Below are 26646 nucleotides of genomic sequence, written 5' to 3'. Positions count from 1 at the left end.
GCTAGAAAAGCACAATTTCCCACTACAGACAAGCAGCTGAGGCTGGGCAGCTGGGTATGGTTACGAGCTGTTTATTTCTGAGGTAATTTGTTAAAAAAAACCAAAACAAAAAACCCACAGGATAGCAGCAACGTCCTCGTTTCATTGAACAACTTTTGGATGCACATGCGGCAGACAAAAGAGCCCAATACCCAAAATGTTTAGTGTTAGCCAAAGCTTCGTAGGTCAGACCAAGTAATGTTGGTACACTTACCACACAAAAGTCAGTGAATGAAAAGTTATTTTCTTTCTTTGTGTACTACAAAAATAATAATCAATTTCTATAACTACCATCTGTTTACCAGAGCTGGCTTCAAAAACACAAGTGCGTTTTAATTTCGAAAACTAGAATGACATAGTTGAAAGTCAGTTGGTCAGTTTTTTATTTATTAAGCAACTCGAAAACGCAGATAATCCAGTGAACCCTGAATAACCATATTTAATTATATATATTTTTTTCTATTGACTAAAAATTTAAAAGTAATTTATTTGCATCACAACTGCAGCCGGCAATAGTTACACTGGAGGCTACAACCATCTAACAATAGCCTAATAAACCATTAAAAACACAGTCATTAACTCACTTAACATAAGGGATTTGGTCCAACAAGAGTCAAGTTTTGGATATAATATAAAAGACAAAAAACCCCACAAAACACATCTTCTCAGTTTCAGAGGTTTTTCCCCTTTAATTTCAATTCGGTTAGTTAAATTTGCAACAGGTCTGTCAATATCTTTAAAACAAACATTTCAAATAATATACTCTTATATTGCAAGCTTTGACGTGCTACAGCTCAACATCAAAAAAGTACAACTACACCCAAGAGGCATACAATTTGTGCGTTTTTTATAGAATTTCCTCAGTGTATGAGGCTTTACCACTCGGAACCCGCTGGCATAACTGTAAAACCGCCAGTAATCTCTTTAAATGCATATCAGGAGGACATACAGGACCTTCCCACAGTGAGTCTATCTGTACAGATAGTCTGCTTGTATGTTGGCTGCTATCTCAGCCTCCCATCGGTCTCCGTTGTTGAGTAGCTTCTCCTTGTTGTATAGCAGCTCCTCGTGGGTCTCTGTGGAGAACTCGAAGTTCGGACCCTGAAGAAGGAATTCAATTTTTTTTAAAGACATTAACTGTCTGTTTTGAAGGAGGGTTGGGTAGAATAGTGGAGTTTTTCAGTTGTAAATTTATTGTACTGAACTAGAGTAAAGACAGTGAAAGATCCCCACATTATCATTTGCTTGTTCAGCTTCATCAAACTTGGAGGACACTTGTTTTTACCTCAACAATGGCATCAACAGGACAGGCTTCCTGGCAGAAGCCGCAGTAGATGCACTTGGTCATGTCGATGTCATAGCGTGTGGTCCGCCTGCTGCCATCGGCTCGAGTCTCAGCTTCAATAGTGATAGCCTGAGATCAATAGAGAAAGGAAAGGGAAGCATCATGTTTATTGGCACAACAGTAGGAAGCATTCAAATATCAGCAACATTCATTTTACAGACATTTTGAGAACTGACTACAAACAAACAAATAAATAATACATAATCTAGATAATGTTTTAGCATAAGTGCCCAAATTGAGGTATTTCAAAACAGCTACTGAGTGAAGAGACATTACACCCCTGTTTACCTTCAGAACTGTCTCACTCTCACCCATGTTTTCTTCTGGAAAATGTGAAATATGTACAGTGATTTTTTTTAAATATGTGCAACACCACATTGGGTAGAGAATTTTATACAATTTTAGTATGACCACATTTATTCTTCAGCACAGCCTGAACTCTCTTAGGCAGTGTTCATATCATTTCTTTAAGCAGTTGTCAGGAATAGGTCTTCAGGCGTCTTCAGAGCCATTAAGCTTTTCTTTGGATGTTGGTTGGCTTTTGTTCCGTTCTCTATCTAGATGATCCCACGCTGCTTCAATAATGTCGAGATTCAGGCTCTGGGGAGGCCGATCCATGACTGACAGAAACGTACAGAGTGGAACACTATCTAGGTATGCTTCTACTGAATGGCAGCGTCCTGGGGATAATTACCATGCTGAAAAATGAAGCCAATCAGATCAAAATCTGATTATACTTTTCTGGGTTCATAATTACATCCATTTTGACCAGATCTCCAACACCTTTGGCTTAAAGGCAGCCCCAAACCATGACAGAGCCTTCACCGTGTGTAGACACTCACTGCTGTAGCTCTCTTCCGACCTCCTCTGCATGTCATGATGACAATTTAGACTAAATATGGAGCCATCACTCCATCAAACCTTTTGCCCCTGATTTTCAGTCCCAGTTCCCGATTAACTTGGCATACCTCAGCCTCTTTTCTTTGTTTGCATTCCTTAACACTATCCCTGCTAATAATGAAATGTTCCAGCAGTCTATGTTTTCCCATCAAGCAATAGTTTAAACTTTAAGTTTTTGTTCTTTCTTTTGAGATATACATGTATTCATATAACCAAAACATCCTGAATGATTAGCAATTCATGATCCACTGGTAGCTTCAAAACAATAATCTGGTTTCAAGAATGTTTCTTGACAGACACCCTACCACTGAGCCCATTTTTGGTCAGGTTTTGGTGAACAGTAGATGGATAGAGTGTAGAGCAAGATGCATTTCTTAGGTCCTGTCTCAGATCTTTCCCGGATATAAAAAGTGTCTTATGACACAATTTAAAATGGATTCTTTGCTAAATTGTTATGTGTAAGCTGTAGGCACAGCAACGGCTCATCCTTAGGTGTTTTTTTTTGTCTTGAATGATTCATTCATGAGTGCTAAGTGGCTTAAGAAAAAAAGTATTCCTCAGAAAGTGGTTAGGTACAGGACTAGAGTGCATCGAAAATAAGGGAAAAAGCAGCCAATGTACACAGAAACAGAAAGCCATTGCTGAAGAGCTCTTTAATAAATTACAAGAAAATCCTGCTGGTCTGAAGCAAAATAGAAATCAATGAGGGCTGACTGAAGACTTTTTCATAGTACTGCAGATGCAACAAGGTGCTTAGAAGCTTAGAAGCACTTGAAACCACATGAGAGCACAAGGCAGTTCTGGTGAGATTTGGGGATTATGGAAGTTATTTGTGTCAACAATACTCGGATAGAAGGTGATGTTTAAATGAGCGGTAAATGTGTTCAAAAATATCTGCCACACTATTGCACTTGTGCCCACTCTAGCCTCAGTTTCCTGTTCTCAGCTGGAAACCTTCAGCTGCTGTGACTGGTCTGCTTCAAGGTTTCAACATGTTGTGTTTTCAGAAATGCTCTTCTTTTCTTACAGTGGTTGAAAAAGCGGTTATTCAATGTCTTTTTATCAGTCCCAGAGAACTGCCGCTGCCAAACCATCAGTTTCTAAAAACCCTCAAACCTGATCATCCATGGCTAACAGCTATGCCATGTCAAAGTGATGTCATTCATTTTTCTCGTTCCGTATAACGCTTTGTTTGTACTTCAGTACATCTTCTAGACAACCTCAACATGTCAAAAAAACCAAAACACAACTATCATAATAAAAGGGACTGTGTGTGTATGCGTTTACCTGAGCAGGGCAGATAGCCTCACAAAGCTTACAGGCAATGCAGCGCTCCTCTCCGTTAGGATAGCGGCGGAGGGCGTGCTCCCCACGAAAGCGGGGCGACAGAGGACCCTTCTCAAATGGGTAGTTGATGGTGGCAGGTTCACGGAACAGATAACTCATGGTCATTGCCAAACCTGCGTGAAGGCAAAGAATAAAATAAATAAATAAATAATAATTAAAATTAAAAAAAAAACTTAAAGGGCCCACTGTCTCTGACACACATTGATTTGCAAGATTTGAGTTAGTTGAAAAGAGGTCAATTACTCACCTGTACTGAGGAATGTACTGTTTAAAGGCGTATGAAGCCTGAGTTTTTGACTCATATGAATAAGATGGATGTATACTGACCTCATTAACTTAATTTCTGGCCATGATTAATAACAGTAGATAAACAAATCAGGCACTTTATATAGATACACTTTGGTAGAACTGGGTTGGAGCCCCTTCTGCCATCAGAATTGCTGTAATTCTATTCACATAGATTCAACAAGGTGCTGGAGCCTTTCCTCTCAGATTTTGGTCCATATAGACATGATAGCATCACACAGTTGCTGCAGGTTTGTCAGCTGCACATTCACATTGTGAATCTCCTGATGGATCACATCCCAAATTTGCTGTTAAACTGACATCTCGTGACTGTGGAGGTCATTTAGGTGGTGGTTTAGTGAACATTGTTGCAGTCAAGAAACCAGTTTGAGATGATTTGAGCTTTGTGACATGGAGCATTACAGGCTACAAATCTAGGCTATCAGCACAGAAAACACAATCAACGGGACCTCTGAAGAGCTCGGTCCAAAGCAGGGTTGTGGCAGCCCGGTCAGTGATGGATCTCATGTCTGTTGGCAGCTCCTGAGCATTTACATACTCTGACAGAAGAATAAAAGGAGAGAGGAGTAGAAGAGTAAATACAAATTTGGCATGCTGATGTGGTCACTGCACTGGAGATTCATATATATGTACAGCTCTTGGTGTGTGTACTCACTGTAGCCGTCTCTCTGCACACTGAGACTCAGCGGGCGAATTGCACCGCAGCCATATCCAAATGTACCTGGAGAGACATACACGTGTGATCTGAATATTTTGTGCACTTAAATATTACTGTGTTAATGACACCTGCATTAGTACCTTGTTTGGAGTAGCAGTGGAGAAGACGTAGACTCAGTGCTGCAGACATCTGAGCAGAGAAAGCTTTTAAAAGAGTAAAGAATAGTTAGAAGAATGAAGATTCTCAGAGTAAACGTGAAAAAAGAAATTCACAACTGCACAATACCCAAGAGCTGCATCTGAGCCTCTACAGGCCTCAGATAGCATGTTAAATGTTAAAGTTCATGACAGTATAATTAGAAAAAGACTGAACAACTGTGGCTTGTTAGTAGTGGCCGCTAGGAGGAAGCTTCTTCTCTAAAAAGAACAAGACGACATGGTTGAAGTTGGTAAAGCTGCCCTTGAAGAAGACTTCTGGAGCACAGTTTTTTTTAACAGATGAGACCAAAGTGGAGGTTTGGCCATATTGCACAGCACTACCTTCAGCAAAACTCAAACACAGCACAAACACTTCAAACCAACTGTTCAATCATGCTGGTGCAAGGTTTCTGATTTGAGCTTGTTTTGTAGCCACGAGAGATAGGCACCTGCAAGGTGCCTAACTCCTCCGTATGTCAGAGTTTTGTAGAGTGAAATGTGAGGCTATCTGTCCGACACCTAAAGCTTCTCCTAAATTAGGCCATGCAACAGGATAATGACCCCAAGCACAGCAGCAAATCTACAGCATGGAAGTCCAGACCTCAACCTGACTGAAATGCTGTGTTTAAAGGAATGCTTGCTAATGCCAATGAATTGAAGCAGCTGAAGTTACTGCTGTTAACTACTGGCTCTGTAAACTACTCATAGAATGATTGTGATGTTGAACTAAAACAAATGCCTGAATCCTACATTGTGGATATCCTACTGTGGTGATCTGAAATGTGATTTAAAATCAGAGTTTTTTCTTTTGTATATTTTATTTTACATCCAGGAGTTAATATATGCTAAAGAGTATACATTTTCATTATGTACATTTATGTACTGTCGCATACTAAGTGTAATTACATAGTTATTGCCTGAGACTATTGTTGTTGAATGAAAAACTCAAAGAAGGTTTCAGCAGTGGACCTGTGTGAAATCAGCAACTTGCAAAAATAAATCAAAACGGGGGTTAGTGATTCTGAGAAAAGCAATCGCAACAAAGTTCAACATTTAACCATCTGAGCAGCTTTACTAATGAAATTATATCAGACTTCAGAATTTATATGCAGTGAGATTTACTGATCAATGATCAAAGGGGAGATTTATGTCATTTATGCCAAATGTATTCTGGGATTTGGATCCAACAAGTAAAGTATGCATATTACGCACACACACACAAGCACACATGCAGCTATTACCCATTTCTTATTTTTATACTTATTTTATACCTATATTTTTTACACTTGTTTTTTACACTTGTTTTTATACTTATTTTTTTCCAGAACTTCAAGCATTACTTGTTTTGTTGTGTTTCTCAATGTTCTGAAGCTTGCAATCCATTTCTTTCTGTTTTATCTCCTTTAACCTTTTCTCTTGAAGAAACTCTACATTTGTGTGCAGTCTCTTATCACACCTTGCTTTCAGCACTCTGTATTTTATCTCCATGTCTTGGAGTTTGCATTGCATCTCTCTCTGTTTTATGCCCTGTTGTTTCTTCTCTTGGAGGATTTCTTTTTTTTCCCCCCAGAGCTTCACCAGGCTTTACTTGCATCTGCTGATTCCTTTTGTCTGTTTCTTGGAGATCCCATTCTTTCCATCCATCCATTCGCTTCCGTTTATCCTTTTCAGGGTCGCGGGGGGGCGCTGGAGCCTATCCCAGCTGTCATAGGGCGAGAGGCGGGGTACACCCTGGACAGGTCGCCAGTCTGTCGCAGGGCCAACACACAGGGACAAACAACCATTCGCACTCACATTCATTTGCACATTCACACCTAGTGACAATTTGGATTATCCAATTAACCTATCCCCACAAGCTGCATGTCTTTGGACGTCCAAAGACATGCAGCTTGTGGGGATAGGTTAATGCACGGTGGTTAGCACTGTTGCCGCACAGCAAGAAGGTCCTGAGTTCAATTCCACCATCAGGCCGGGGTCTTTCTGTGTGGAGTTTGCATGTTCTCCCCGTGTTTGCGTGGGTTCTCTCCGGGTACTCCCATTCTTTTTCCTCAATAATACTTCCCTTTTCTTGAAGCTAGTAGGACTTTTTTTTTTTTAATTGGGCGCTCTTTTTCTCATTTTCTTGCATCAGGAACATAATTTTCAGGTTACTGCAAAGTCCCGTAAAACACTCCCTTTTCACCTGACTGTAAAGGGTTCGCTCAGTGGAGCCAATATTGCAGCAAATATTTTTATAAATGTCGTATTAACCCAGAAAAGCTTCTCTACAACAAGAGAGGAGTGAAAAAAGGGAGACAGACTGCCAGCTGATCCGAGTCATCCTGTAATCTGGCGCCCCAAATCCCAACTATTACGTTAGCGATTTGCTACGTTCACGGGACGCTGTTTGAATCGGAAGAAATGCACTCTCGGATTATCCCTCGATTATTGACCAGTATTCGCCGTGTAAAATCGTAAAATACACAGGAAAGTCGATCAGCTGAAAAACCTATAAGCAGGGACATTACATAAAGACCTTAGTATTTCTTAACATGTAAACCCAGAGAGAAATCAGTCGATGCCTTTACTGTATCGGTGCTAGTATAAAAATACGTATACGATCAAAAAACAATCCACCACAGAGGTTTAATCTGAACTACCTGTGTTTTTCGGACACATGAAGGACCAGCTGTCCTGACCAATGACAGGATAAAGCCTTTAACCCAGCCGCTGGTTCTAACATACAGTCTACACGATTCACCTGAACGCCTCCTTTCAAATAGCATAACAGTTAGCAAAATTAGGCTCTGGTACACTAATGCTGCCAAGCTAATTTCTTTAATTAAGCTTTATTTAGTTTTTATATATTTCCGTTCAGATGAAAAATGTTTTAATGCGCTAAGCATTCCTCATAAAGGTAAACTCATCGGTCAGCAACTTTGCAACCATGTTAGCCAGTTAATTTACGGTAATTTAGTATAATCGAGCTAACATGACAATAAGATGAACATAGCCTATTCTCAATGCTAGCTAATTTGCGTCATTATTAATGTAAATCTCTTTTAGACTTACCACTGGCACAAGTTTATGATGATCAACACTAAGGAGGCAATAGTCCCTAAACTGTGCAATGCTATTAATGCTGCATTCAAGGCCTCCACGTTGATGTTGTATTCACCGTCACCTAGGAAATCGCAACATTATTTTACCTGCCATTGAAAGTAACAAGTTATTTAATTTACCTGGCTTCCTAAAGTACGCATAGGCCTTCTTGTTTCCCACCCGCAATTAGGAAGTCCTATAAATGACAGAAAAGCCCCAATTTCACAATTATCACTTATATGTGATGACTGATGAATCATATTTAAGCAGTTTAACGGCATTTTCATGACAGTAAAAAACAAACAAACAAAAAAAACAAACCACTCCATAATTTTATCGTCATTGTTTGTGACGCGGAAGTTTATGTGAAAACTGCATTTGTGACGGTGAGAAATGAAGGCGTGGTGAACAAATGAGAGCATATGAGAGAAAGCAAGAGAGAGAGAGAGGAAGTTTGTCTTCCTCCTCCATCACTGGAGGATCACTTCACCTCTTCAGCAGCCAACTAATCAAACAGGGCGGAAATGTAAAAGGTAGTCACATTTAAATGTATATTTTAAAAGCTTTAACAGCTGTGGTTATGTTTATGACTTAAAATCGGGGGCTGGGGGGCTTGGTACACTTCTTTACTCTCATTCTCAACTTGGAAAATGCAGATTTCATAGATCCCGAGTCAAATAAGAGAGAGAGGGTGAAAACGTGCACAGAGACGTTTGCAGAGTGGGGTTAAGCTGTTTACCATCTTGGATGTTTGAGATTTTAAACATCTCTGACGCACACATCCTCATCGGTTGCATACTGGATGACGAGCCCATCCTCTTTTCTTTAGCTAAGATGTTGAATTCTTCGAGTCCAGCCCAGAAGAACCTCAGTGAAGAGGACAGCTCTGGATCTGAACCGGAGACAGACCGCTTTGGCTTCATCTTAACCAATGGTTCCACAGCTGGGTGAGCACATCCACCTTGCGCCTTGTGTACTCTTACTGTGCTGTTGGTGATCTGTTCAAAACCAGGGGATCTAAGTTTTCATTCTCCCATTAAAGAGATTTTTTTTTTTTATTATTATTATAAGGGACTAAAAGACGTGCAGGGCGACCTTGTCGAGATCACACAGATCAGAAAGCCCAGGGACTTTGGTAATAGTAAGGTTTGCACCTGCTGTCAGAAGATATAATTTGAAACTAAATATTAAATATTATCAGATAATTTAATGGTTGTTGCTTTGTCTTTATATGAGCAAAGACAAAGGTTCCAGATGAGCTAAGAGTTTCTAATGTGGGCACACAACACCCCCTGAAGCAGCACACAAAGTAATTTTCCTCCATGACAAGACCAGGAAGTGTTGAAGCAGTGTTTAAATCTGCCGATTTTAAGAGACAGAGGAGCATTTGCACCCCCCCCACACACACACACACAGCCAGGTGGACTAAATGCCATTAATAAAGAGTTAAAAGACAAATTGTTAGAGCAGAGATGTTAAGATTGAGAGAAAAAGTCACACAGAGTGAAAGAAAGGAACATTCAGGCTATACTGGTGTAGTGGAGAATGTGTAAGAATGCATGTCAGTTGGAAACACGTCAAGAAACAAAGAAATCAGGATGACCCCTGCAAATAACGTGGCTTTACGGCAGTTTCATAAGCAGAGCAAAGGGGGAGGAGATGCTTTAGAATGATTTAGCTGAGCGTATCAGTGAAAAAGCCAAGTGGTTTCAACCACAGTGGGCCTTCTTCAGGACGGAAACTGCACAAACAGATTGTTTACACTTGATATTCTTTACATATAATCCACAAAAAAAAAAAAATATTGCAAAAAACATAATGACTGAACTGAAAGTGGGTGTGTGTACTTGAAAAATAAAGTGCAATTTTACTTTCAGAATCAGCTGACTGTGCGTTTGATAATAGCCCTGGCAGGGGATTGCACACGAGGCGGTGTAAACTAAGCATTAAAACTAACTGAACAAACTGCAACCTGTCATCTTTACTTTCTTCATTGATAACATCCTGACCTGTTGCCATAGAGACTTCACACTGCTAACGTGTGGTTTTCCTGTTTCCTGTCTTGTTTTCGGAGCACTGTGTGTCTGTAATGACAACACACTAAACAGTGTGCAGCGACACAGCACTACAAAGGTCTCCAGAATTTAAATTGTTCAGCAAACAGGTGAAACGTGTCAAAATACTTACCTGGTGATTCATGTGCTGTGCTGTGTCAGGAGTTTGGGCCCGCCACCTGAACTGGTCAGGCAGAGGGAGGCCAAGTGGATAAAGATCATTGACCAATGGGATCGCATCTTGTCGAAGAAGAGCAGTAAGGTGCGTCCCGTCAAAGATGCCCGAAAATAAACCCTGGCACCAAATGATGGGCAATGGGCCTTATACATGACAGACATTGTGACACATCAGGAAAAAGCACAGTAACCGTTTGTTTTCCGGGTCTCTCATTAGGTCAAAGTGCAGTGTCAGAAAGGAATCCCTGCCTCGCTCAGAGCCAAGTGCTGGCCTCTGCTGTGCGGAGCTGCCAACAGGATGAAACAGCATGAAAACCTCTACGAGGCAAGAGAAACAAACACTCTCACTGGGATGGTTTAAGAAAGTGCAAGAGTCCAGCTGCAAAGACTTTATGTAAAAGATGGACATAGCCACCATGTTGTCTCTCGTTGGAGTTTGAAGTGCTGGTTTACTATTTGGCCGGCAACATGTTGTTCACGAGTGATTGATGGATCTAAGTGAGAAATTTAGGAAACTACATACTTATAGAGCAGCAACATCACATTCCCTAAATCATGCCGTCTTTATCATTCGTTTAACTATAAATGGGACTATAATTGTATTTTGCATTAAATACCACTTCAGATTAGCGACTAAGGCCGTAAACCTATCAGGAAATAATTTAATATGACCAAGAGGGTCATTTTCTAATTTTTTCTACGCAATCTGACTTTTTTTTTCCCCCACCAGGAGTCTTCCCCTTCTGGCAATTAAACAAAATGCAGGTTTAAGGCATTTCTACATTGCTTTCTGTTAGACCTGGAGGCTATATTGTCCATTGTTTATATACAGTCTATGCCTGATCATCTATATATACTGTTCTAAGTTGTGAGATCTTGTGATCACTGTTTTCTTATATTTTATTGAGTAAAAGTTAAATTATTTATAATATTGAAAAACAAACTAACTTACTTAGAATTTTAAAGACTCAAAAATCTATTGTTTGGTATGCATTTTATGTTTTTTGTCTCTGCATCAGACTCTGGATGAGCAGCCGGCTCTGCAGAGCTGGGTGGATGTGATTGAGAGAGATCTGGACCGGCAGTTCCCTTTCCACGAGATGTTCCAGTCCAAAGACGGACACGGGTAGGCGACGTTTCTGCTATTTGTTTCTGAAGCTGAGAGCTGCAGAATAACCATACAGTTTATTTAGTGTTCAGCGTGGCTTTCCAATCTTTTCATAGTTTCCCTGGTTTAGCTTTCACAGTTAAAGGCTTATTCAACAGAACAGCAAACAGTCTTGTCACTTGTCTTTCTTTCTTTTCGTTATTAAATGTATAACTCTTGTCAAAGGTGACTGAAACCTCTGGCTGTGTGAGAGATGATTGTGGTGTGTGTGTGTCTGCAGGCAGCGTGGTTTGTTCCGGGTGTTGAAAGCTTACACCCAGTATCAGCCAGATGAGGGTTACTGTCAGGCTCAGGGGCCGGTGGCTGCAGTGCTGCTGATGAACATGCCTGCTCAGGTAAAGGCCATTAACAGTTTAGCTTCGGTCTGATAAATCAGCTGCAAAGACATTAAAATAATTAGATTTCAGTGGAGAAACAACAACCTTCATTTAAGACACCGACTCTACCTTGCTTGTTTCATCGACCTGTTAAGCTTTTTATTTCAGAGGTATAACAGTATTAATGCAATCCTGAGAATACAGTGCTAATTTTCTATAATACGGAGCAGTTATTGGCCTAATGTTCACCTTATGTAACCTGGCAGGAGGCCTTCTGGTGTCTGGTTCAGATCAGTGAGCAATACCTGCCCGGATATTACAGCCCTCTGCTGGTGAGGACATGCACATCTTCTGTTTTTTACATTTTTTACCTTTTATAATACATATAATCAACACGTAGGCGAGTAGATGTTGATTTCAAGGCTGATTCTTGATAAGTTGTGCTATAAATATAACCCAAACACAAAGATGAATCATGTGTTGACCCTGAAAGCTGGGCAGCTGTCTGAGCCTACTGTGGTGTGCTGTGTAGGAGGGAGTACTGTTCGATGCGGCCATGCTGACCTGGGTTTTGAAAAAGACGTGTCCAGCTGCACACAAACATCTGCAGAACCACGGAGTGGAGCCCCTCATGTTTGCCACCGACTGGCTGATGTGTCTGTTCACACGTCACCTTCCATTCAACACGCTTCTCAGAGTCTGGGACCTCTTCTTCTGCTATGGTAGAGCTGACCTCAGGCTAACACAACCCCCTTAGGACTGGCAGGAATAGCAGCTTATTAAAAGCGATGGTTTTGTCCACTATATATAGAAGTGTTTAAATATCTGCACAATTCTTACATTTTTGGTCACTGCCATCATCTACCTGATATGTAGCATTTTCACCAGGTCTTCCTCTTTCGCCCTCATCTTTCCTCGTAGGTGTCCGGGTGCTGCTACAGGTTGCAGCGGTGCTGGTGCGCCGGGTGTTGGGTCGAGCTGAGCAGAGGAAGCAGTGTCAGGGCCAAATGGAGACTCTGGAGAAGTTGAGGGGTGTTAAGGAGGAGGTCCACGATGAAGATGACGAATTCATAGCAGAGGTAAGATTTCGATTTTTAAACCTGATAGGCTTATAGAGAAGCATCTTGTTCTCTGCCAATTACCTCAAGATAACAGCTTTCATTTGTAAAGCAACAGAGCAAGTAAATTAAACTAATCATGGCCACAAATAGTGTAAAAAGATACACCTCAAAAGCAAAAACCTTTCAAAAAGATGGCTGCAAACCAAAGAGATGAGGCAAATAAAAAAAACCCTGAAGAGTAAATTTAAAACATGTTTCTATCATTAACTTTGTTTTATTTAATTTTTTTACAAAATGGCACTATTCTATCAAATAACGTAGATATAAATCTTGGTAAGTTACTAAAACAGCTCAGCCACAAACATGTCTGATCCACTGTGGCATGAACGTGGGAGCTCTGGAGGTGTCCTGTGGTGCTTGGAATTAGTGTGTCAAAATTGCTCAATTGGATTATGATCTAAGGAATTTGGAGGTTAGGGGTAACTGTTCAAGGCTCTTTGTGGTGTTTCTCAGGGATCTTTAACAGGTTTTGTATTGTGGCGGGACACACTGTTGTTGGGGTACAAACTATCTGCAGAGTTTCCCTTCTTGTTTCAGGTGTGCTCTGTGCCACTGTCGGGTAAAGATTTGGAAAAGCAGACGGAGAAGGAGCTGGAAAAGTGGAGGAAAGAAAAACCATCGTCCACGTTTGACCCCAGAGGTCGCTGCCATGGATACCAGAAGGCGTGGGCTAGAGCTCGGCAGCATGAAATTGAGAAGGAGAGGAAAGAGAGACAGAAAGGGAACCTCTCTGTCCCACTAACTCGCTCAGCCTCCTCTCTCTCACTGTCTCCTTCCCTCCTTCACAAGAAGTGGAGGAAAGTGGGAAAAGGGAACACAGTTGACTCTGAAGGCAGTAACAAAGTAGTGAGGCATCTTTCAATGGGTGGAAGGGAGGACTGGAAAAGCTGGAATGAGTTTGACTTTAAGAAGGTACAAGGAGTCAAAGAGGAGGAGGATGTAGTTTCAGAGGGACAAAAAGAGGGACAAACTGAACAGAAGGAAATTTCACAGACACCTGACAAGATTCAAGAAATCAAAAATATCCAAACAGAAGAAACAGCAGCGGGAAAAGAACAGACTGAAAACACGGAAAAAGGAGTTGCTGAAATTGAGGAAAGCAGTGTCAAAGAGACAGAAACAGGTGATGTTAGAGAGATGGAGAAAAGTGTTGTCACAGAGACAAGTGTTGTCAGGGAGACAGAGACAAGTGTTGTCAGGGAGACAGAGACAAGTGTTGTCAGGGAGACAGAGACAAGTGATGTCAGGGAGACAGAGACAAGTGATGTCAGGGAGACAGAAACAAGTGATGTCAGGGAGACAGAGACAAGTGATGTCAGGGAGACGGAGATGAGTGTTGCCACAGAGACAAGTGTTGTCCGGGAGACGGAGACAAGTGTTGTCGGGGAGACGGAGACAAGTGATGTCGGGGAGACAGAGACAAGTGATGTCGGGGAGACGGAGACAAGTGTTGTCGGGGAGACGGAGACAAGTGTTGTCAGGGAGACAGAGAAAAGTGATGTCAGGGAGACGGAGATGAGTGTTGCCACAGAGACAAGTGTTGTCCGGGAGACGGAGACAAGTGATGTCGGGGAGACAGAGACAAGTGATGTCGGGGAGACGGAGACAAGTGTTGTCGGGGAGACGGAGACAAGTGTTGTCAAGGAGATGGAGACAAGTGTTGTCAGGGAGACAGAGAAAAGTGATGTCAGGGAGACGGAGACAAGTGATGTCAGGGAGACGGAGACAAGTGATGTCAGGAAGACTGAGACAATTGAAGTCAGGGAGACAGGGGAACGCAAACTCAGTGATATGGATGAAACCAAGCTGACTGAGATAAATGAAAGCAAAATGCTTTCAGAACAAGAAGAAAAGATTGCCCCAAATCAGACTGTTGAAAATATTCTTCATCCCCCTGATTATGCACCTCACTGTGAACAAGAAGAAAAGCTGGACGCAGAGAGTGAATCACAAGTGCTAGAAGAACAAAGTCATAAAAGCAAAGACCAGGAAGTAGAGCTCAAAGACACAAATGAAGAGGCAGAGAAACACGTGGTTGCTGTGGAGGAAAACCACAGTGAGACACCGAGAATAGCCGAAGCACATACAAACACAGAGGACGAGATGCAAATAGGTGTAAACGCAGGCGAGGAGCAGAGGATACAAGCTGACGTGAAATCAGAAGAGAGTGCTGACACTGAAAGTGTGCAACAGGTGGAGATGAACGCAGACGTTACGGAGTCTAAAAGTGAGACAAGTGTGGACACAGACAGAGGTGTTGAAGCTTTAACTGTTGATGATCAGAATAGTGCAGCAGAGGCAGAATCACGACAGGAAAAGGAAGAGCTGATCAAGGAGACAGAAAAAGGTGCACTTGAAGTAAAATACCACAGTACTGAGTCATTAGTACAAACAGAAAAGGAAGCAGAGTCCCACACCCAAAGAGACACAGAAAATGAGGTTCTGACACATAATCAGGAAAATTCAGCCACACAGTGCGATATAAAGGTAGAAATTAAAGAAGTCGATTCAGAACAACAAGTAGATTCAAAGACAGAAATGGAGCTAGAAGAAGAAATATTAATGCTGTCTTCATCTGAATGCACTCAACAAAAAGAAAGCACTGGTGGAGTAGATGATCCAGAGACTAAAGCTGAGATAACAGTAGGAAAAGACACAGTGGAGGCGTCAAATAAGGCAACAGAAGAAATGATTTTGAATGTACACTCGGAGGCACAGGTTGAAAGTGATTCATGCATCTATACTCAAAAAATCACAGAGGAAACACCAACAGAAACTCAGACTTATGAGAAGCCTGCAGACTCTGCAACACCCATGGAAACGGAAGAGTCTGCAGCACCAGCTGATCAGCTCAACCACACCAGTGAGCCTGATGAGGAGAGTTCAGTACAAATTAGTACCTCTGAGACAAAAGCACCTGAAGAGACAACAAGCCAGGTTACTGTGGATCCTGAAGACTCAAATCAAAAGGTTCAACAAGTGGAGCCCACGCAGGAGGAAGAAATTACTGAAAAGATTAAACAAACTCCAGCAGGAGAGGACGATGTCTTCATTTCTTCTGAGCCAACAAATGTTCCCCAAGTCCAATGTTCTCAATCTGCAAAAGAGCCCCCGGTACAAACCCCTGAGCGTCGCAGCAGTCGATCATCCGCTGATTTCTGCGTTCGCAAGTCATCCACCTCACGTAGCTCCAGGCTAGCCCGCAGGCTTTCCGAGGATCTCTTCACCACCCCCCAGAAAACTTCAGAAAATCAACCAGAAGCCAAACTCACAGAGTCACAGTGCAATCCTAAAGCTGTGACCTCAAAACAAGCTGCTCCTGATCTGCTGCCGCCTGCAGCAGCAGCAGCAGCAGCAGCAACAACAACAGAGGAAGCCCCCACACAGCAGCAGCCACAGCCCGACACCCCTAAACGTTTTGGTCTCTTCCGCAGACTGAGAGGTGAGCATCACAAAGACAACAAGGCTAAGAAGGCACCCAAAATGCAAGTGCCGAAAATCTTGATTCAAGACTTCAGTGATATGCCAGGGACTGGGAATGCAGCTGAGGAAGAGGCGGAGGACAAACTGAACTCCAAGGAGAGGAGGCGGCGGCGGAGGGAACAAGAAAGAAAGGAGAAGGAAGAGGAGAGGTTGAAAAAGAAGAAAGAGAAGGAGCTGGAGAAGGGGAAGGAAAAGGAGAGGAGGAAACCACAGACGAGAGGGAAAAGTTTTCAGGTGCAAAAAGAGAAACGTAGTGACGACGCTGCTCATCCTACAAAGACTGACTCACAGACAATTCACAGACATTCTGCTGGTTATGCCGAGGCTTATTTTTGACATTACTCAGATTCTGCATCACTGCCTTTCTCTCTTTGAGCTCCACATTGGTGGATATGTGGAATTCCCTCATCCTAAATATTTCTCATACTTGAACTTTTCGACATGTAAATAAATAATAAATGATGTTTACATATATTGAAAAATAAGTTTGCTTTATTCGGTGGGACCTTTTACACTGCACCTTAATTACAAACTGGGCAAACACAAAATTAAAATAAATTGGAATTGCTTCATGTCTAGTTTTACATAATGAGAATTTAGAGGCTGGTGGCCTCTGCATATTTAACCAGGTCCAGGTACTACTTGTTCTGGCCAGTAAGGATGAAAATTTGTGTTCATTTCTTTATCTTCAAGTACTCCAGGTGTCTTTGTTTAACAGTGCACGCACATGCACCCACTGTCAGTTTAGTCCATGTCTCCTCTAGCCGATCAGTCTGCAGTTATTTAATTTTCTTCCTCACTGTCGCTGGCCAGCACCTCTTGAGAAGTCATCGGCTGTGTGCTCAACTGAGACGACGGGGGAAGCACCGATCCAAAGAAGAGCGACCGAAACTGTGAGAAAAATCACACACAAGGGAAATATATTAAAGACTACAATTTATCGAAATGTTAAGATACCAATATTTAATTAATTTGAGAGCATATACAAACATTCAATCACTTGTTTATTTTTTTATTAAATATCTGCTTAAATGTGCACGCCTTTGTTCCAGAGGTTTCTGTGGTTTGTTCAGAAGCAACTCTGCAAACATAAGGTGTGCTGCCATGTTTTTAGAGAGGATTGTTTCTTTCGCCTAGCAACCCTCCAAACAAGCTATTCTTGTTCAGCGTTATTCTAATCACACCCTTATAAACCTTAACATTTGATATGCTAACTTGAGGCCCATAGAGTCTGAGAACTGCACGGTCTGACCTTTGGGTGAATTTGCCAGGACCTTCACTTCCAACAACACTGAGAGCTGTCTTGAAGGTTTTCCACTTGTGAATAATCTTCCTCACTGTACAGTGATGGAGTTCAGGTTGACTGGAAATGGTCTTATAACCCTCACCTGATTGATGGGCAGCAACAACTGTTTCTCTAAGGTTATTGCTGATGTCTTTCCTCCCTGGCACTGCATTAACAAACACCTGAATGCTCCAGACCAGAAAAACAACCAGACCTCTGGTTTTATAAAGGTGAACACACTTGCTGTTAATCAGTTAATCAAGTGGATTTGATTAGCAGCACTTGGCTGCTACTGTATTTATCTTCACACTCAATTTCTGTGGAAGCAGTGAGGATATATTTAGTTACACACACGCACTGCTTGTGTGTAACATGTAAGTAATGATAATAATTCATGAGTTGTTATTAATCTAAAGTTGCATTTAGCTAATTTTAAGACCTAATAAGAACAAGTTGATTTTTTTGTTACAGCCTGACACATAAAACTAAATTAAAAGAGCGTGCGTGTACTTTCTTTTTCACGTGAGGACTGTATGTGGACAGTTGTGACGACTCAATTTTTAAAGAATCTGCTTCTTTTTGTATGTGCGAGAATATTTTACTTCTGTCTTTTTGATTCATTGAAGTGAATCCACAGCCTGTTAACACGCCTGAGAAACCTAAGGCATACCTTTTTATTAGGTAGTCTGTCTAAATCATCTGTTTCTTCTTCTTCTGCCTCCTCTATGAGAATCCTTGCCTTGTGGCTGACTGCTGCAGGCCGTTTTGAACGTGTGTCACCAGATAATGAAGGCGGGGGTGGACCTGTGTTTGAGGGACCTGGCGCAATACTGGTATCCATGGCGATTAGATATGAGTCCATGTCATCATTCATGAAGTCATCGGGAGGGGGTGGAGCTGCTGTGTGTGCTCTGAGGGGTGGAGCAGACGGTTTGGAGTGCAAGTCAGATAGAAAGATGACACACAAGATTAAAAAAAAAAAAAAAAAAAAGCTTTTCTTGCTCCTTTTGACCTTCATGGTGACCGTTTGATTTTCTGGACTTGCAAAACAATAACAAATCAACATGACTAACCAGCTTCAATTTTAGAGCTCAATATCATAACAATTAAGCCTACGGCATTCTAGTTTTTCACTCCCATAAATATACTGAGTGCATTTATTGTGTGAAGATGCAACTACAAACAGCTGTTAACTGTGACATGAGTTCTCCAGATTTCGCCTCTCAGCCTCAGAATGACAAGATGTGAAAACCTGAATAAACACAGTTTTTTTTAAAGAGTTTATTCAAACTGGTGGACTAAGAACCTGGTCTAAACTCCTGGAGCAAATAATAAAAATCCATTTCCAACAACTGGAAATGTCGAGTATGAAATGTAAATGGGCTCCTCCAGCATTTGTCTTCATTTACACTCTGATCCACCAGGTGGCGCAGTAGGGTAAACATTTAGAATTTCCTGCCTGTCACCGAGCTGTTAATAAGCCATTGTGTGAAGGGTACACTAGTTTTGTTTTCATTTTCCTTCCTGCTCACAAGCATGAGAAAAAAACGTCCCAAGTCAACAAAAATATGTTTTTTCGTTTTTACCCTTTGCTGCTATTTTTACGAAGGCTGGGATCATCAGAAAGAGTGGCCAGCACAAAGTTTCCTTCCAGGACACTGTCCGTTACTGAAAGCACCACAGGGCTGTCACACAAACAGACACAGAAAAAAATTATGTTATTAAAAAGGAAGAAACAAGTAATCAAAAAAAATAACCCACAGGTGGCGATGCTCACCTGCCCGGCTCGTCCAAGTACATAGAAACAGGGAGGCCAGTTGATTCTGCAAACACTAGTAAACCCTGAATGAGAGATACTAGTTAGTGACTTTGCAAACTATGCAAGCATTACAAGAACACCACAACATCTTGTAAGTGCTTTCATCTGGTTTCCAAATAACTTCTTTCACACTCTGGTCTGATAACCACCTCTCTCCCCCTCCCAAACTAACTTACGCAACTCTCTCGTGATTTCCCTATATAGTTTCTCTCACCCGCAACTCCTTCAGACAAAAAGTCACACTGTTGTGAGCTTGGGCAGCAAAATGATCAAACTCGTCTGAAGCCAAACACAGCTCGGTCAGCATGGCTTTGGACGCCTCTGAGAGAGCAGAAAAACAAGAGGACAAAAAGCTGATTTTAAAACATAGCAATGCATGGCATTATTAGATGTCAGTTCCTGCTTTACCACTACGCTGGCGAAACTTTTTCATATCAGTCTTGTCACCTGCTTCTTCCTCCACATGGTTCCTGACCCACATCCGTTCATCACTCACTGACACAGTCACTTCGTCCAGAGATGGAGGAAAATGGACGACTGTGTCTACCAGCAGCCTGAGAACAAGAGAAATCAAATCTAGCTACAGCTACAAAGTTACACCTCCCTTAAAATATATTTTACTATTTAAATCTATTTATTCATTTAATCAACCAACTGAAATGTAAAAATGTTTTTCCTGGTGTTAAAAAAAAGCTACACAGTGTTTGTCATCATCAAGTACAAGGAAATAAAAGATTAAAAGCAAGTGGGAGACTGTCATTGTCATGATTTGCAAAATAAACTATGAAGAAAGATTTTTACAGACCTGGGCTGGGCTCTGAATACATTGGCATAGCTGTCCTTATCAAACACTGCCTGCAGGCTCTCGCTGTCCTGGAAAGACAGGTTATGTGTCTTCAGTAGGCCTGTAAAGAAAAATCACGTCAAGTTTGTGAGCAAATAGAAAGCAATGAGATGAAAGCACGATGGGCTTCATTAAATACAAAATATGTGAATGTAAACAAGATGTAAAAGTACAATGTAACAACTTGTTTATAGAGGTTATTAAAAGAGTTGCTTTACAGGCAGAAGATAAAATAAAAAGACGCAAAACATTATTTATAAACTGATGTGAAATCAGAATTTATGGATTCAAAGTGTCACAAAAATCCGATATGTATTAATGTGTAGAAGTCCCATTTTTTTAAGTGCTCTTGACCAAAGTTCTCCAGGCCTTCTGGCTTCTTCTTCATTCCTTTTTCAGTCCAGTGCTTTCACCTGAGCATTTTCCAATCTGTGTATTTTAACAGATAATTTAGCAAATAACTCATTTTAAATTGTATCTTTAGGCACTTTGTTATTAGCAGCCTGTAACAGATTCCCATTACTTTAGTTGAATCTATGAAAAATGCCAAAGGTAACAGTTTGAGAGGCATAAAATCGCATTTTTGCTCCATGAAAGTGATTCCCAAATAGCCAAAGTATACACAGTGGATGAACAGTCATGGCTTAAGACATGGAAAGAACAGGAAAGAAAATCCAGCAAAGACCTCATACAAGACCTGAGAGATGCATCTGGCCCTAAATCTGATCCATCTACTGTTCACTGAAGTCAGATCAGCAAAAAATGTGGCTGTCAGGAGAAATTAGACAATAACTGTGACAGCTGCATCAGGTCTTATGAACTAATGACTCTAAGTTTGGTCCAAATAATCATCATTATATGCAGAGGAGGTACAGCAGTGAGTGTCTACAGCCATCTGTAAAATACAGTGGAGGCTCTGTCATGGTTTGGAGCTGCTCGAAACATAATATCTTTCTATAATGGTTACAACTTTTATTTATGAATTTCTTCACGAATGAAAGTCGTTCAAAACATTACTGCTACTTTCAGTGCTATTGATATTTATTTAAGACTCTTGTTTTTTAATCATATCTATCTAATAGACTCCAATCTGTTCATGTAAATGAAGAGTCCTCTTCACATGCTAAGGTTAATTATGGAGTTCCACGGGCTTCCCTTCCTTAGGCAGTATCATCAGAAGGCATAGCATACATTTTCACTGCTATATAGATGACACCCAACTTTACCTATCCATGAAGCCAGATAATACACATCAATTAGTTAAACTGAAGGAACGTTTTAAAGACATAAAGACCTGGATTACCTCTAATTTTCTGCTTCTAAATTCAGACAAAACTGTGGTTAATGTACTCGGCCCAAAAATCAGAGACAGATTCTTACTCTGGATGGCATTAACATGGTCTCCAGTAACACTGTGAGGAATCATTTTTGACCAGGATATGTCCTTCAATGCACATATTAAACAAATATCTACCACTGCTTTCTTCCATTTGTGGAATAGAATAGTTAGAAACATCCTGTCTCAGAGTGATGCTGAAAAACTAGTTCATGCCTTTATTACTTCTAAGCTGGACTACTGTAATTCATTATTATCAGGATGTCCTAAAAACTTCCTGAAAAGCCTTCGGCTGATCCAAAATGCTGTGGAAAAAGTGCTGTTAGGAACTAGAAAGAGAGAACATATTTCTCCTATACCGGACTCTCTTCGTTGGATCCCTGTTAAATCCAGAATCAAATTTAAAATCCTGCTCCTCAAATACAAGATCTTGAATAATCAAGCCCCATCTTATCTTAATGACCTTATAGTGCCATATCACCCCATTAGAGCTTGCTGTTCTCAGACAGCAGGCTTACTTTTAGGCCCCTCTTCTGTGGACCCAGGCTCTGTTCTCTTTGTATTATTGTAGTCTTTATCTTACCATATAAAGTGCCTTGAGGCAACTGTTGTTATGATTTGCTGCTATATAATTAAGACTGAATTGAATTATGAACCCAAAAAAGTATCATCAGATTTTTATCCACCTCACAATATCAACTAAAAAATGTCTGATTGGCAATGGCTTCATTTTTCAGCATGGTAATAATCCCAAACACACTGCCAAAGCCGTTAAAGCATACTTGGATAGAAAAAACACACTCTCAGTCGTGGATTGGGCTCGCCAGAACCCGGACCTCAAAACTATTAAAGCAGTGTGGGACCATCTTGACAGAGAACGGAACAAAAGGTAGCAAACATCCAAATAAGACCTTTGAATGAAGCCTGGAGAACTATTCCTGAAGACTACTTAAAAACACACCAAGAAAGCTGCCAAAGAGTTCAGACTGTGTTGAAGAATAAAGATACTTATAGCAAATACTGACTTTCTAACTTGTTACAATTAAACAGTTTTTGCCTGATTTACTGTATTTCCATGTATGTTTGCATGTTTCAATAAATCACTGCACCTATTTCCTCTTTTATTAGCAAAATATAAAGAAACAAGGAGTGACTCAAGAGTTTTGCACAGTACTGTATAGTTTAATAAATACATGTAAAAGCCATATGAAAAAGGGTAGTTTTTCATTTAAAATAGCTACAGTTGAGGCACCTCTAAGTTTCAAAGAGATTATAGAAGTTTTGTTTTAGCTCTGTGCAGCACTAAGTGACCTGCAGGCCTGACATTTGTACTCAGTGAACTTATCTCTAATATATTTGGGTTCCGCAGTACTGGTGGACTTATAAATGATAAATAATTATATTATAAATACAGAATTATAAACACTTATATTTATCTGTAGGTCAATGCAAGGATGTAATAATAATAATAATAATAATAATAATAATAATAATAATAATAATAATAACAGATTGCATTTATATAGCGCTTTTCGAGCATTCACTCTCACACACAAGCTACAGTTGTAGCCACAGCTGCCCTGGGGCAGACTGACAGAAGCGAGGCTGCCATATCGCGCCATCGGCCCCTCTGGCCAAGACCAGTAGGGGGTAGGTGAAATGTCTTGCCCAAGGACACAACGACCAAGACTGCCCGAGCCGGGGCTCGAACTGGCAACCTTTCGATTACAAGACAAACTGCCAACTCTTGAGCCACGATCGCCCTGTAATGTAAGAACTGGATGTGTTCCCTCACCTCTGGGTTTGAAACCAGCACCATTCTACATGCCTGAATGAGTTGTAAGCCTTCTTAAATCATATATGGAAAACACTTTGAATGATCTGATAATGAAGTGAATCACTGATACCGTGCTTGCAGTGCAGGGTGAAGGTGAGACGGTCCTTCTGTTTGTCGAGATCGATGTGACACTTTTCCACCGTCTTCTCCAAAGTTGTCAGAGATCTGAACACAGACTGTACACTCTGAAACACAGGGGGGAAATAATGCTTATCAATATGCAATGACACACTCTGGTACAATCAACAGGAATCAACATTTTAGTCACACTCAAATGGTATCTAAATCAATATGTTTGCTGTTTCTGACAAGTGACACACAATTCACTCTCTAATATAACTGCTAAGTACAACTGTTAATACGAGGAAGCTGTGAGGTTTTTGCAAAACTTGAACACAGATAACCACAACCGTTGGGTGGTAACACGACAGGAAAGGAGGCATTTGAAGCTGTCAGCAGATACAAGACTACGCTCTCAATCCCAAGAATAAGATCTGCTATTCCTAACTGTAGTTACATCAGGGAGGCCCAAGTACTGCCATCATGCAGTTAATTTGAAAAACAGCAGCAGCAACAAAAAAAAAAAAAAACAAGGAACAAAAAAATCATTATGAGAAAGTATGATGTTTATCTTTAGTATGTTTAAAATCAAAGTAATCAAGAAACTATCAGCCACATTTCCATAACATGGCAAACTGCGACTGAGAATTAATGTAAACCAGTGAGAAAAGGAGAAAAAAATATATAGAGAGAAAGTTAAAATTTACATTTTTCACATTTTGGTAGTGGTCACATGAATGCAAACCTGACCAAACTATTAGACAAAAATCAGACTGGCAGCTTTAGTTTCAATACATCTTTTGTGATCGAGTGGTTGAACTTTTTGTGATGGGACTTTCGGGTTTAATGCAAGGTCAGAGTAGTTATTTAAAATGAACTGTGAGCTTAAAAAGAATTCAAACTAGACTAGAAAACAAAAGAAAAGTAACTGAAGTGATACTTATCACAACCTGCCTGAGGGGCCTTTGGTAAGCATGTTTATTGAGATCCGTGACAGTCAAGTGACTGATTCTATGCAATCCTGAGATAAACTAAATACAGTCTTACTGCTAGGGGCTTGTAATCCAATTCAAAATGTGAGTAGTTTGCATGTCTAGAGCATTCAGGTGTGTGTTAACACAATCCCAAGGATGGAACATGTCAGCAGTGATCTTAAAGAAGCCATTGTTGATGCAAAGCAATCTGACAATCGTTATAAACCGATTTCCAAATAATTTGACCACGGTGAGGACAATTACAAGTGGAAAACATTCAAGACAGCTGTCAATCCTTCCAGGTGTGGACGTCCCTGCAAACTCACACCAGTGACAGACTGTGCAGTGAACAGAGAAACTGCAAAAATAAAAAATAAAAATCCAAGAGCTACATTTCAGACTCTACAGGCCTTAGTTAGCAGTTAAATGTCAAAGTTCACAACAGTACAATTAGAAAAAGACTGAACAAGTTTGGCTTGTTTGGAAGGGTTGCCAGCAGAAAGCCTCTACTGGCTGTAAAAGAATATGGCAGCACATCTTAGGCCTGCAACTGAAGAAACCACCTCTGTTTGGTGAAAACCAAACAGCATATCAGCACAAACACCTCATACCAACTGTCAGGTATGATGGTGAGAAGGTGATGATTTGAGCTTGTTTTGCAGCCATAGGACACTGACACCTTCCACTCATTGAGTTGACCATGAACTCCTCTGTTTACCAAAGTATTCCAAACTGAAATGTGAGGACATCGGCCTGACAGCCAAAACTTGGCCCAAACAGCATCGTGCAGGAGGACAAGAATCCCAAGTACTAAAGCAAATCTACAACGGAATGGCTGAAAAAGAGAATAATTAAGCTCTAGACCTGTCCCCAACTGAACTGCTGAGGTGGGACCTTAAGAGAACTGTGCATAAATGAATGCCCGCAAACCGCGATGTCCTGAAGCAACACTGTAAAGAACAGTAGGCCAAAACTCTGAGACAATGATCTGAGACACTGGTGAAGTCAAACAGAAAACGATTACTTTGAAACAATATGAGCGACTCATAAACTTCAAGTGATTGCTCCTATAGGTGGTTCTACGAGCTACTGAATCATGGGGTGTACTTAATTTCACAGGTCTAACTGTGAGTAACAAAGACCTGTGGGAACTCTTTTTCACAAGATTGTAACTGGAACCTAAATGCCTTCAATACGTTGCACACCTCTGATATATCATAACTGTTGTAGATAAGAAACGAATTCTATAATAACTTTGGGTGTTATGTCATCATGAAAGTTTGGGAACCACATTATCTACTAAAATGTAATTAATGTCACACCCAGACTATATAAAGCCTTGAAAAACAGTAGATTATCTAATTCTCTCACACCTTTATTGCCATCTTGCAGCGGAAGTTATCCCCACTAGTAATGGAGTACCTGCACAGAAAAACAGAGGTATAAAAGGCAGAAGTTCACTCATATACACGCTTTCTTTTTCTCTCACACAAAGATGCCATTTATAAACACAGGCATGTAGTCTGCACCTGCTGAAGAAGAGTGGTGCGAACAGGAAGCAAGCATAAGCCGACCGAGAGGAGTTCACAGACCGCAGGGCCAGCTACGACACGAGAGAGAGAGAGAGAGAGAGAGAGAGAGAGAGAGACCAACAAATCAACTTTTTTCATTGACGCAAAGTGTGCACCCACAGGAAGCAACAAGCCTATCTGCATTGTAAGAGGAAGTGATGGTGTGCAAGTCAGTGTCAGAACAGCTCACCCCATCTTCCTGAGGCTCAACATACAGCTCATCGCCGATCCTGGACAGAGAATGGACGGCTTTGGCCAGTACTGGACGGTACAGACACACCCACCAACAAACACACACAAGATAATTATTAGCAACATCTAATCAATGACACATGTTCTAGTTAGAGACTGTGTTTAATATTCAGGAAATGTTTGCTACCTTTCACGTTTCCTCCCGTTACGATACAGTGCATCTCTGCAAACTCACTTTTCCGCTAAGTTAGCACATTTGGCTAAAAGTTAGCCAAAACGAGCGGCTAAGCATCACCGAGAAGTACACAAGACGGCGTTTTAATCGTTTCCACGCCGAGAGCAAATCTTCCTACCGAAAGCATACTCCGTTTATTTCCAGTCTAAGTTTATTTTACTCGGTTAAGCAGTGTCTCTTTCATCGATATCAGCGTTGTTTACGCCGCCATTGCCCGCTTACAAAGTGCGGACCAATCAGATACACGGCAACTTAAAGGGGGCGTGCGTTTGACGCTGCACATGCGCACTTAGTTTCTAA

At 41.0% G+C, this 26646-nt stretch overlaps 3 protein-coding genes across 4 annotated transcripts; 1 reads left to right on the top strand and 2 right to left on the bottom strand.

Annotated features, from left to right (window-relative positions):
- Positions 1 to 36: 36 nt before the first annotated feature.
- On the bottom strand, positions 37 to 8132 carry ndufs8b (NADH:ubiquinone oxidoreductase core subunit S8b). Its single transcript, XM_080900236.1, has 7 exons — positions 7844 to 8132; positions 4736 to 4798; positions 4593 to 4658; positions 4387 to 4476; positions 3572 to 3744; positions 1325 to 1453; positions 37 to 1140 (listed from the first exon to the last, which is right to left on the bottom strand). Exons 2-7 carry the CDS (start codon positions 4782 to 4784, stop codon positions 1009 to 1011), a joined length of 639 nt encoding a protein of 212 aa, XP_080756362.1. The 5' UTR covers positions 4785 to 4798; positions 7844 to 8132; the 3' UTR covers positions 37 to 1008.
- Positions 8133 to 8266: 134 nt separating this feature from the next.
- Positions 8267 to 16568, top strand: tbc1d10c (TBC1 domain family, member 10C; the record flags this gene model as incomplete). Its single annotated transcript, XM_080901208.1, has 11 exons — positions 8267 to 8406; positions 8703 to 8820; positions 10090 to 10189; positions 10322 to 10429; positions 11124 to 11230; positions 11493 to 11607; positions 11856 to 11921; positions 12122 to 12311; positions 12511 to 12668; positions 13248 to 16152; positions 16540 to 16568. Exons 1-11 carry the CDS (start codon positions 8286 to 8288, stop codon positions 16566 to 16568), a joined length of 4017 nt encoding a protein of 1338 aa, XP_080757334.1. The 5' UTR covers positions 8267 to 8285.
- A 116-nt stretch (positions 16569 to 16684) lies between these two features.
- On the bottom strand, positions 16685 to 26568 carry rad9a (RAD9 checkpoint clamp component A). Of its 2 annotated transcripts, XM_080901536.1 has the most exons (12): positions 26299 to 26567; positions 26110 to 26180; positions 25878 to 25951; positions 25722 to 25770; positions 23385 to 23499; positions 20103 to 20202; positions 19745 to 19851; positions 19512 to 19618; positions 19256 to 19320; positions 19065 to 19163; positions 18149 to 18389; positions 16687 to 17084 (listed from the first exon to the last, which is right to left on the bottom strand). In XM_080901536.1, the coding sequence occupies exons 1-12, from the start codon at positions 26330 to 26332 to the stop codon at positions 16977 to 16979; spliced, it is 1170 nt and encodes a 389-aa protein (XP_080757662.1). In that variant the 5' UTR covers positions 26333 to 26567; the 3' UTR covers positions 16687 to 16976. The 2 variants fall into 2 exon arrangements, with proteins under 2 accessions (XP_080757663.1, XP_080757662.1); XM_080901537.1 differs by lacking the exons at positions 25722 to 25770; positions 25878 to 25951 and having other exon boundaries at positions 16685 to 17084; positions 26299 to 26568.
- Positions 26569 to 26646: the final 78 nt, after the last annotated feature.

Source organism: Rhamphochromis sp. 'chilingali', assembly GCF_963969265.1.
Source record: "Rhamphochromis sp. 'chilingali' genome assembly, chromosome: 13".
In the NCBI taxonomy this organism is placed as follows: Eukaryota; Metazoa; Chordata; class Actinopteri; order Cichliformes; family Cichlidae; genus Rhamphochromis; species Rhamphochromis sp. 'chilingali'.
Note: the sequence above shows the minus strand (reverse complement) of the source record. Positions and strands in the feature narration are given on the sequence as shown.